Below are 12,165 nucleotides of genomic sequence, written 5' to 3' on the forward strand. Positions count from 1 at the left end.
AAAAAAAATGCTAACCGTTTACATAACTGGACCATGTACACAAAAAATATTTTCAAATTATAAAAATTTGTTGCATAACTTACTTTCTCAAAATATGAAATCCTCGGTGGAGCTCCTTTCAAATCGATGTGAATTAGTCTGAAAAGTAGTAAGGTAAAATACAGTACATACATAAATCCTATAATTCAAAAACAGACTTGCTAAATACATTTATTATCTCCACCTAACATTACAAAATATTTCTCTCTTGATTAATTTCATTTCTTTGATTACTCTTCCAAGATGCTTAAACAAGTACAAACCTGCATATAGTGAGAAATCAGTACCTATACTAATAATGCATTTTAAGCACTTGACAAGGTTAATTATACAGGCAAATAATTCTATGAAAAATAGGCAAAACAAGTACAGTGAAGTAAAATTACTTGTAGCATTAAAAATTACCATATAAAATCTTTTTCTTGAGACCCTTCACCCTGAATTCCTCAAAAATAAGGACCAGCTTCAAACAAAAATATGTTATTTTCATTAGTAAAATAAATTTTTGAATATACTTACCCGATGATCATATAGCTGTCAGCTCTGCTGCCCGACAGAAAAAACCTACGGGCGGAATACGCCAGCGATCACTATACAGGTGGGGGTGTACATCAACAGCGCCATCTGTCAAGTAGGTACTCAAGTACTCGATGTCAACATAGAACCAATTTTCTCCTCTGTCCACTGGGTCTCTATTGGGGAGGAAGGGTGGGTCCTTTAATTTATGATCATCGGGTAAGTATATTCAAAAATTTATTTTACTAATGAAAATAACATTTTTCAATATTAAACTTACCCGATGATCATATAGCTGATTCACACCCAGGGGGGTGGGTAGAGACCAGCATTACATGTTGACATTATTATGAGCTAAGTATTCCGTATTTCATTTTAGCAGTTATTCAAAATAACAAGCATAAAATAAATAAGTACCTGGTAAGGAAGTCGACTTGAACAATTACTCTGCCTTTTTAAGTACGTCTTCCTTACTGAGCCTCGCGATCCTCATAGGATGCTGAGCGACTCCTAGGAGCTGAAGTATGAAGGGTTGCAACCCATACTAAAGGTCCTCATCAAAACCTCTAATCTAGGCGCTTCTCAAGAAATGACTTTGACCACCCGCCAAATCAACTAGGATGCGAAAGGCTTCTTAGCCTTCCGGACAACCCAAAAATATTAATAAAACATTTCAAGAGAAAGATTAAAAAGGTTATGGAATTAGGGAATTGTAGTGGTGGAGCCCTCACCACTACTGCACTCGTTGCTACGAATGGTCCCAGAGTGTAGCAGTTCTCGTAAAGAAACTGGACATTCTTAAGATAAAAGACGCGAACACTGATTTGCTTTTCCAATAGGTTGCGTCGAATATACTTTGCAGAGATCTATTTTGTTTAAAGGCCACGGAAGTTGCGACAGCTCTAACTTCGTGTGTCCTTACCTTCAGCCAAGCTTGGTCTTCCTCATTCAGATGGGAATGAGCTTCTCGTATTAACAGTCTGATAAAATAGGATAAAGAATTCTCTGACATAGGCAAAGATGGATTCTTAACTGAACACCATAAAGCTTCAGACGGGCCTCGTAAAGGTTTTTAAAATAGAACTTAAGAGCTCTTACAGGACATAATACTCTTTCTAGTTCATTTCCAACCATACGATAAGTTTGGAATATCGAACGATATTGGTCAAGGCCGAGAAGGCAGCTCGTGTTTGGCTAGAAAACCAAGTTGTAGAACATGTAGCCGTTTCGGATGAGAATCCGATGTTCTTGCTGAAGGCATGAATCCCACTGACTCTTTTAGCTGTGGTTAAGCATATCAGGAAAAGAGTCTTAAAGGTGAGATCTTTCAGGGAGGCTGATTGAAGCGGTTCGAACCTGTCTGACATAAGAAATCTTAGAACCACGTCTAAATTCCAACCAGGTGTAACCAAACGACGCTCCTTCGTGGTCTCAAAAGACTTAAGGAGGTCTTGTAGATCTTTATTGTTGGAAAGATCTAAGCCTCTGTGACGGAAGACTGATGCCAACATGCTTCTGTAACCCTTGATAGTGGGAGCTGAAAGAGATCGTTCTTTCCTCAGATATAAGAGAAAATCAGCTATTGAGTTACAGAGGTACTGGTCGAGGATGCGGATACTGACTTGCACCAGTTTCGGAAGATTTCCCACTTCGATTGGTAGATTCTAAGGGTGGATGTTCTCCTTGCTCTAGCAAACGCTCTGGTTGCCTCCTTCGAAAAACCTCTAGCTCTCAAGAGTCTTTCGATAGTCTGAAGGCAGTCAGACGAAGAGCGTGGAGGCCTTGGAGTACCTTCTTTACGCGTGGCTGACGTAGCAGGTCCACCCTTAGGGGAAGTGTTCTGGGAACGTCTACTAGCCATCGAAGTACCTCGGTGAGATATTCTCTCGCGGGCCAGAGGGAAGCAACTAGCGTCAACTTTGTCCCTTCGTGAGAGGCGAACTTCTGCAGTACCTTGTTGACAATCTTGAACGGAGGGAATGCATATAGATCTAGATGTGACCAATCTAGTAGAAAGGCATCTATATGAACTACTGCTGGGTCCGGGATAGGTGAGCAAACTATTGGGAGCCTCTTGGTCATCGAGGTTGCGAAGAGATCTATGGTTGGCTGGCCCCAGGTGGCCCAAAGTCTCTTGCATACATCCTTGTGGAGGGTCCAATCTGTTGGAATTATTTGTCCCTTCCTACTGAGACAATCTGCTATGACATTCAAGTTGCCTTGGATGAACCTCGTTACTAGTGAAAAGTCTAGACCTGTTGACCAGGTGAGGAGGTCTCTTGCGAACTCGTACCATGTCAGAGAGTAGGTCCCTCCTTGCTTGGAGATGTACGTCAAAGCAGGGTGTTGTCCGTGTTCACCTCCACCACTTTGCCTTGAAGGAGAGACCTGAAGCTTTTCCAGGTCAGACGTACTGCCAGTAGCTTCTTGCAGTTGAAATGCATTGTCCTTTGACTTGAGTTCCATAATCCCGAGCATTCCCTACCGCCTAATGTCGCACCCCAGCCTACGTCCGATGCGTCCGAGAAGAGAACGTGGTTGGGAGTCTGAACAGTCAGGGGAAGACCCTTTCAAAGGTTGATAAAGTCCTTTCACCAAGTCAGACCAGACTTTATCTTTCCGGAAACCGGGATCGAGACCGCTTCTAGCGTCTTGTCCTTTTCCAGTGAAAAGCTAGATGATACAGAAGAGGATGGAGGTGTAGTCTTCCAAGTGACACAAATTGAACCACGGATGACAGTGTCCTAACCAGACTCATCCACAGCCTGACAGGGCAGCGTTCCTTCTTCAGCATCTTCTGGATGGATAGCAGGGCTGGGGGTTGATCGTCTTGTTCAGCAATGTCCTCATCAGAGGGTTCCTCATCCGAAACTGATGAGGAAACGGCAACGGAGTGGGCAACGTCTGACTCGCTGAATCCGGTCGCACTGGTGGATGCGTGACGGAGCCGGACACAATATCATGGTACTGCTGCACAGTCTGTGAACTGTCAACCATGGGGACGCGAGGAAGTACAGCGTCAACCCGAAACTGTCTAGACTGTCTGGGTTGTGCAGTCAACCCCCTACCGGGTTGCTGAGGTTGCCGCACTGCGTCACAACAAGTCACCTCTGCTGGTTGTTGAATGTCTTCCTAGTGACACACTGAACGTCCACAACCACCTCCGAGAGTCGCTTAACGTCAACGTGCGACTGGCAACCCACACTGGGTCGCATCGGTGGAGGAACCACCTCAACTGGCGGACGCGAGTAGGATACCTCAGCGTCAACAGGGCGCACAACCAACCGGTAGGAAGGTTGTTGGCCAGAAGGTTCTTCTCCGTAAAAAATCCTCTATCAAGGACACAAGCTTGGACTGCATGTCTTGCAGCAAAGCCCATTAGGGTCTACGGGAGCAGGTGTGGCAACAGACGGGGTTAGCGACTGAAGCGGAACCATTTACCATCCCTGGAAGCTTTGTTATGCTTTAATTAAAGTCCATAGGAGGCTAAGCAGCTTAAGGCTCCTCTCCAAATGACAGAGTCCTCAAAGGAATATCAGTAGGAGGGAGAACAGCACTTTCTCATCTACAGGAACCATGTCCGAGAAAAGCTAGGTTATCTCAGTGAGGGTCTCACTGGTGCATAAGCAGCAGACCAGAAGGCAACGTTATGTAACTGCTTGACAGTCTGTGAACTGTCAAAAACTGAACTGTCAACCACAACAGGTGCGTGAGAACATACAGCACTGGTGCATTAGCAGCAGACCAGAAGGCAACGTTATGTAACTGCCTGACAGTCTGTGAACTGTCAAAAAACTGAACTGTCAACCACAACAGGTGCGTGAGGACATACAGCACTGGTGCATTAGTAGCAGACCAGAAGGCAACGTCATGTAACTGCTTGACAGTCTGTGAGCTGGCAACAACCAAAGCTGTGTGGGGAAGCCTCAACTCCTGACTGACTAGTCTGCTGCGGGCGTGTGGCGGTAACCACAGTGGGTTGCGGAGGCTGACACACCGTGTCAAAACACGGCAGCTTGTGGTAGCTCACGCACGGCAACGGAGTGCTCCGTGTGTCTGTGGGAGTCAGCATGCGTCTGGCAGGGTCGACTGCGCATGGGTGGAGGAGCTCTCACAACAAGAGTGTGGGAGCAGGCAGCCGCAGCGTCTGCTGGGCGCACAACCGTGGCAGGTTGTAGGCAAACGGGTGCATCGTCAACCTTCTCCGCAGTCGGAGTGTGGGAGCAGGCAACAACCAAAGCGGAGTGGTGGTGCGTGGTGGGGACTGCCGTGGGTTGCGGAAACTAACGCATCGCGTCAAAACACGGCAGCTTGACTCCACCTTCCCACTGCTGATGCGGTAGCTCACGCATGTCAACGGAGGGTGCCGCACGTCGGCTAACGTCAACATGCGTCTGGCAGGGTCGACTGCGCATCGGTGGTGGAGCTCTCCGCAGCCGGAGTGTGGGAGCAGGCAGCCTCAGCGTGAGCTGGGCGCACAACCGTGGCAGGTTGTAGGCTAACGGGAGCAGTGTCAACCTTCTCCGCACGAAACTCCTGCATAACCGCAGCTAACTGAGTCTGCATAGACTGCAGTAAAGACCACTTAGGGTCTACAAAAGCGGCAACAGACGGAGCTACTGTCCGTTGTGACTGAGGGTCTAAAACAGCTGGTGCGGCAACAGACGGAGTTACTGCCTGTTGCGGTACCACCTTGCCTCTCTTGGGAGGTGTGCAGTCGTCGGATGACTGCAGCGAGTCCGAACTGACCCAGTGGCTACACCTGGGCCGTTGGACTTGCGCGGAAGGGACCGACTTGCACTTAAAAAGCTGCGAGATGTGGTCCATGGTTTCTTACGAGAAACCTCTTCCGCAGACGAGGAATAAATGGGCTCTCTCGTCTTTGTGTGGGTGGGGCGATCTTGGGTAGATACGCCCGAAACCACGGAGGGAAAAACGTCTGTTCGTTGATCAAGGCCTGTGGAACCCATAAGTCGTTCGACATTACTTCTCCCCTGGGCTTGGGAGCTTGTAAGAGGTCCCGGACTAGGTGAACGACTGGCACGAACAGACGAACCCTCGGACGCAACACTGTAACACTGCGCATATCACTTTATCACTTTGATTTTCTGTTTTGCACTTATTTCACTGAAATCGAAACTTTAACTGATTTCTACCTGAAACACGCAATCCTATCCTTCATTAAAAGGTAGTAATTGCGAAAACAGTCGTACAATGCAACAGAAAACATATATAAAGATAAAGAATTCAGTGGCTGGGAAAGAGACTAAACACTAGATCAAATAAACTACGTTTACAATCTCTCACCGCACATAGACTGGGAACAAGAATAAAACCCTAGAAACGTTTTACCTTCTTCCCCTACAGCGACTAGGGAGGAGAGTAAAAAAAACGAGAACAAGGTTACCAGCTTGAACGAAACGTTTAATCTCCTCTCTCTCCCTCCGTCTCTATCTCTCTCTTGATTTCTCTCTTGATTTCGCACCTGAGAGAAGAGCCCAATTATATATCGTTAAAACATGTTATTTGCTAAAGGAAAAAACTGAAAGGTTTTCCAAATAAAAAGTTCCTTTAATTTAGAATTTAAACCATTTAAGCTAAGAAAGAATGAACGAAACGCCAGAATCGGTTTACTCTTACTGCAAAGTGAAACCGTGAAACACTCTCTCTCTATCGTAACGATAGAGCGCATGTTGAACGTCCTGAACGTCAACAACTGCGTAGACTAAAAACTAAACGTTAGTTCATCTTTGAAAACAGTACGAGACTATCAAAGAAATTCTTTCATAAAACATTAAAATTTAAAAAGTATTAAATTCTTTAAAGGTTAAATACGATATAACGGGTTCAATGTTAATTAACTTCGGTTCCAAGTTAGGACCGCCTACTATCAGGAAAGGTCGCATATAAACAAACATAAAAATTTATTGTTATATGTTTATAATAAATGGAAAGTTAATCGAAGAGGCCTATAAAGGCGGAGAGATATAAAATATATAGATCTATAACGTGTTAAGCAAAATTACCAAAAACCTAAACACACTTCCGTCTAAGGGAAGGGTCGGCCATTTAAAAGTGAAAGAGAGTCCATACTCTCTTCGTCACCAAAATTAAATCTATCCAAAACGAGTTCAAGTTTTGAAATGAAGATAAAACCCCTGCATAGCGAAAGCTCAAAACTGGAATAGTGTACTTCACCAAATCGTTGTGAAAACAAATCCAGTTAGTAACAGCGTATTTAGTAGGTCTTGCCAGTGGCACGACAGAGAGAAAATTGGTTCTATGTTGACATCGAGTACTTGAGTACCTACTTGACAGATGGCGCTGTTGATGTACACCCCCACCTGTATAGCGATCGCTGGCGTATTCCGCCCGTAGGTTTTTTCTGTCGGGCAGCAGAGCTGACAGCTATATGATCATCGGGTAAGTTTAATATTGAAAATAAAAATTACATATCTCCAATTTAAAATAGGCGGCTGAAAAGCAACTCGAGCGACAACAACTCTCACATTACAGTAGTGTTGCTAAAGTTACGTGTAAGAAATTATAAGCAAAGCCATCAATAATGAAATGCGTAGAGAAGTTTCTCAGCAACTAAATGACGAGAGGTTGTGGCAAAAGTGACGACTGGAAATGGAGGGATTCTTACTTTAAGGGCTGCTTATCTGGTCCTGTACAGCAGAGGAACCCTACTCTTTACAGGACCTCCACAGTCATTTTATGATATTCATTGGGGAGGGTTTAACATTTCACAATGCGTATTGTTCGCTTACTGTTCGCTCATCACTGTCAAAAAATCGCGGAATAAGAAATTCTTCATTTTCCTCTCGAAAGCCCTAATATCTTCAATTATTCGGATGTCTCTTGGGAGCCTATTGTATAGTCTCTGAGCTGCATATCTAAAGGCTCTAGAGCCTACAGTAGACATGTACTGTATCTAGGTTCTAATAGTTTGAAATCATCTGTAACTATTCTCGTGTCAGCACGATTTGTTGGCTGCACAATATGTAAAAAGTCTCTTAGATATTTTGGACGACCAGTTCTGATAACTTGGTAGGTTATTGTACATATTTCAAATTTGATTCTCGCTTTAATCGACAATATGCAGAGTATGACATCGTAAGTAGATCAGATATTGTATACAGTAGTAAGGGCAGCATTGTTGTATTATAATTTTATTGTCAAGAACTTTCTTCAAAGGTAATAGCACTATGAATTTCAGGTAATGGTCATTGAAGTACAGTAGAGTACTTCTATATTAAGACTTAAATTGATATTATTATTATTATTATTATTATTATTATTATTATTATTATTATTATTATTTGCTAAGCTACAACCCTAGCTGGAAAAGCAAAATGCTATAAGCCCAGGGGCCCCAACAGGGAAAATAGCCCAGTAAGGAAAGGAAAGAAGGAAAAATAAAATATTTTAAGAAGAGTAACATTAAAATAAATATTTCCTATATAAACTATGAAAACTTTAACAAAACAAGAGGAAGAGAAATTAAATAGAATAGTGTGCCTGATTGTACCCCCAAGCAAGAGAACTCTAACCCAAGACAGTGGAAGACCATGGTACAGAGGCTATGGCACTACCCAAGACTAGAGAACAATGGTTTGATTTTGGAGTGTCCTTCTCCTAGAAGAGCTGCTTACCATAGCTAAAGAGTCTCTTCTACCCTTACTAAGAGGAAAGTAGCCACAGAACAAATACAGTGCAGTAGTTAACCCCTTGAGCGAAGAAGAATTGTTTAGTAACCTCAGTGTTGTCAGGTGTGTGAGGACAGAGGAGAATCTGTTAAGAATAGGCCAGACTATTCGGCGTATGTGTAGGCAAAGAGAAAGAACCGTAACCAAAGAGAAGGATCCAACGTAGTACTGTCTGGCCAGTCAAAGGACCCCATAACTCTCTGGCGGTAGTATTTCAACGGGCGGCTGGTGCCTTGGCCAACCTACTACCTCATATTATTACTAGCTAAGCTACAACCATAGTTATATGAGCAAGATGCTATGAGCAAGATGCTATAAGCCCAAGGGCTCCAACAGGGAAAAATAGCCCAGTGAGGAAAGAAAATAAGGAAATAATTACTGTAAACGATATAAAAAGTAATGAATTTAAAAAAAAATATTTTAAAATCATTATCAACATTAAAACAGATATTTCATATATAAACTATAAAAAGACTTATGTCAGCCTGTTCAACATAATGTTTGCTGCAATTTTGAACTTTTGAAGTTCCTAATTCAACTACCAATTAGGAAGATCATTCCACAACTTGATCACAGCTGGAATAAAACTTCTAGAATATAGTGTAGTATTGAGCCTCATGATGGAGAAGGCCTGACTATTAGAATTAACTGCATGCCTAGTATTACAAACAGAATGGAACTGTCCGGGAAAATCTGAATATGAAGGATGGTCAGAATTATAAAAAATCTTATGCATCATGAATCATGAACTAATTGAACGACGGAACCAGAGATTAATATCTAGATCAGGAATAAGAAATTTAAGAGACCGTAAGTTCCTGTCCAACAAATTAAGATGAGAATCAGCAGCTGAAGACCAGACGAGAACAATACTCGAAACAAGGTAGAATGAAAGAATTAAAACACTTCTTCAGAACAGATTGATCACCGAAAATCTTAAAAGACTTTCTCTAAGCCAATTTTTTGTGTAATTGAAGAAGACATAGAACTAATGTGTTTCTCATAAGTAAATTTGAGAAATTGATTAAAGTTAAATATTGATAAATAAGGGCAAATCACACTTGGCAAAAGTAATATTTGAAATAAATTAAGCATTTAATTTCCTGGATATCAAAGGCAAATACTGTACAGCATTGTAGTGGTAAAGAAAAAAAAACGGTAAACTTAATATTGAAAGAACAATCACTATTAAAAATGCTAGAAATTTATATCTGCAGTATTTCAGAAGCAGGTCTTCTGAAAGCTATTTTAACTTATAAGGACATCTTTACTTTTATTGTTTTAAATTGAATTTCCTTTTATTCTTCATATGTAACAAATGATATCTGCATCAATGATCTTGGATGTCAGGATGACAGAAAACTCTCAATCAATCCATCAATTGTAGAATTATTATATTTGCTTTTAATCCTCTAAGATAATTGGGGAGGGTTCAAAATTTATCAGTTATGGCTTATTACTTATGAGCGTAGTGATAATTCTCTTGCATCATTCACTGTAAATTTGTTTCATGACTTGATACTGGTTATGGTCTTATTTCCATAAAATAATAGCACTTTCGTTTTAAATTTTATTACATAAAATTTACAAACAATATATTTTTCTTAATTTTGTGGTCATCTCATAAATATGGCCCTTACAATTAATAGCATTACTGTATACTTTTTGAAGGGAAGATCCATAGAACAATTAAATATTTACAAATATAAACCCTAAAATAATGGTAAAATTTCTCATTCATGATGAGGGTTACTTTGGTAAAAATATGTTATTTTTATTAGTAAAATAAATTTTTGAATATACTTACCCGATAATCATGTAGCTGTCAACTCCGTTGCCCGACAGAATTCTACGGGAGGGATACGCCAGCTATCACAATACTAGAAGGGGGTGTACTCACCAGCGCCACCTGTGGCCAGGTACTACAGTACTTCTTGTTGACACCTCCTCAATTTTTCCTCGGTCCACTGGTTCTCTATGGGGAGGAAGGGAGGGTCAATTAAATCATGATTATCGGGTAAGTATATTCAAAAATTTATTTTACTAATAAAAATAACATTTTTCAATATTAAACTTACCCGATAATCATGTAGCTGATTCACACCCAGGGGGGTGGGTGAAAACCAGTGTACAAGATTAAAGGATAGCTAAGTATCCCGTATTTCATATAATCAGTTATCTCAAAATAACAATGAAATAATAAGTACCTGGTAAGGAAGTCGACTTGAACCGTTACTCTGCCTTTTTTTAAGTTCGTCTTCCTTACTGAGCGCAGCGTTCCTCTTAGGAGGCTGAATCAACTCAAAGGTGCTAAAGTATATAGGGCTGCAACCCCTACTAAAGGACCTCTACACAACCTCTAACCCAGGCGCTTCTCAAGAATGAATTGACCACCCGCCAAATCAAAAGGATGCGGAAGGCTTCTTAGCCTACCGTAACAACCATAAAAACAACAATAAAAGCATTCAAGAGAAAGGTTAAAAAAGGTTATGGGATTAAGGGAATGTAGTGGCTGAGCCCTCACCTACTACTGCACTCGCTGCTACGAATGGTCCCAGGGTGTAGCAGTTCTCGTAAAGAGACTGGACATCTTTAAGATAAAATGATGCAAACACTGACTTGCTCCTCCAATAGGTTGCATCCATTATGCTCTGCAGAGAACGGTTTTTATTAAAGGCCATCGAAGTAGCTACGGCTCTCACTTCGTGGGTCCTTACCTTCAGCAAAGCAAGGTCTTCCTCCTTTAAGTGAGAATGGGCTTCTCTAATCAGAAGCCTTATATAATACGAAACCCCATTCTTGGACATGGGCCTCGAAGGGTTCTTGATTGCACACCATAAGGCTTCTGATTGTCCTCGAATAGGTTTTGACCTATTAAGATAAAATTTCAGAGCTCTGACAGGGCAAAGAACTCTTTCTAGCTCGTTACCTACCATGTTGGAGAGGCTAGGTATCTCAAACGATCTAGGCCAAGGACGTGAAGGAAGTTCATTCTTAGCTAAGAATCCAAGCTGTAAAGAACATGTTGCAGATTCGGATGTGAACCCAATGTTCTTGCTGAAGGCATGAACCTCACTGACTCTCTTAGCTGTTGCAAGGCAGACGAGAAAAAGAGTCTTGAGGGTAAGGTCCTTGAAGGAAGCTGACTGGAGAGGTTCGAACCTAGGTGACATAAGGAACCTTAAGACTACGTCTAGATTCCAGCCTGGAGTGGGTAGACGACGTTCTTTAGTAGTCTCAAAAGACTTAAGGATGTCTTGAAGGTCCTTGTTGGAAGAAAGGTCCAAACCTCTGTGGCGGAGAACTGAAGCCAACATACTCCTGTACCCTTTAATCGTAGGAGCTGAAAGGGATCTCTCATTCCTAAGATGTAATAGGAAGTCAGCTATTTGGGTCACAGAGGTATTGGTAGAGGAAACTGCATTGGCTCTACACCAGCTCCGGAAGACTTCCCACTTGGATTGGTAGACTCTACGAGTGGATACCCTTCTTGCTCTGGCAATCGCACTGGCTGCCTCCTTCGAAAAGCCTCTAGCTCTAGCGAATCTTTCGACAGTCTGAAGGCAGTCAGCCGAAGAGCGTGGAGGTTTGGGTGCAACCTGTCTACGTGAGGTTGACGTAGAAGGTCCACTCTTAGAGGGAGAGTCCTGGGGACGTCGACCAGCCATTGTAGTACCTCTGTGAACCATTCTCTTGCAGGCCAAAGGGGAGCAACCAGCGTCAGCCGTGTCCCTTCGTGCGAGATGAACTTCTGAAGGACTTTGTTTATGATCTTGAACGGTGGGAATGCGTAAAGGTCGAGATGGGACCAGTTCAGCAGAAAAGCATCCACATGAACTGCTGCTGGGTCTGGAACTGGGGAACAGTACAAAGGAAGTCTCTTGGTCATGGAGGTGGC

The 12,165-nt window shown here is 42.4% G+C and overlaps 2 protein-coding genes across 2 annotated transcripts in view; one reads left to right on the forward strand and one right to left on the reverse strand.

Annotated features, from left to right (window-relative positions):
• LOC137640269 (serine/threonine-protein kinase TNNI3K-like) overlaps positions 1–12,165 on the forward strand; it is a 152,800-nt gene that overhangs the window by 42,146 nt on the left and 98,489 nt on the right. The window lies entirely within an intron of this gene.
• The window catches only part of LOC137640268 (hexosaminidase D-like), a 61,453-nt gene that overhangs the window by 36,623 nt on the left and 12,665 nt on the right, over positions 1–12,165 (reverse strand). Inside the window, exon 3 of the mRNA XM_068372864.1 lies at positions 84–138. Within this exon, the coding sequence (XP_068228965.1) occupies positions 84–138 (55 nt within the window). The remainder of the gene's footprint in view (positions 1–83; positions 139–12,165) is intronic.

Source organism: Palaemon carinicauda, chromosome 4 (assembly GCF_036898095.1).
Source record: "Palaemon carinicauda isolate YSFRI2023 chromosome 4, ASM3689809v2, whole genome shotgun sequence".
Classification (NCBI taxonomy): domain Eukaryota; kingdom Metazoa; phylum Arthropoda; class Malacostraca; order Decapoda; family Palaemonidae; genus Palaemon; species Palaemon carinicauda.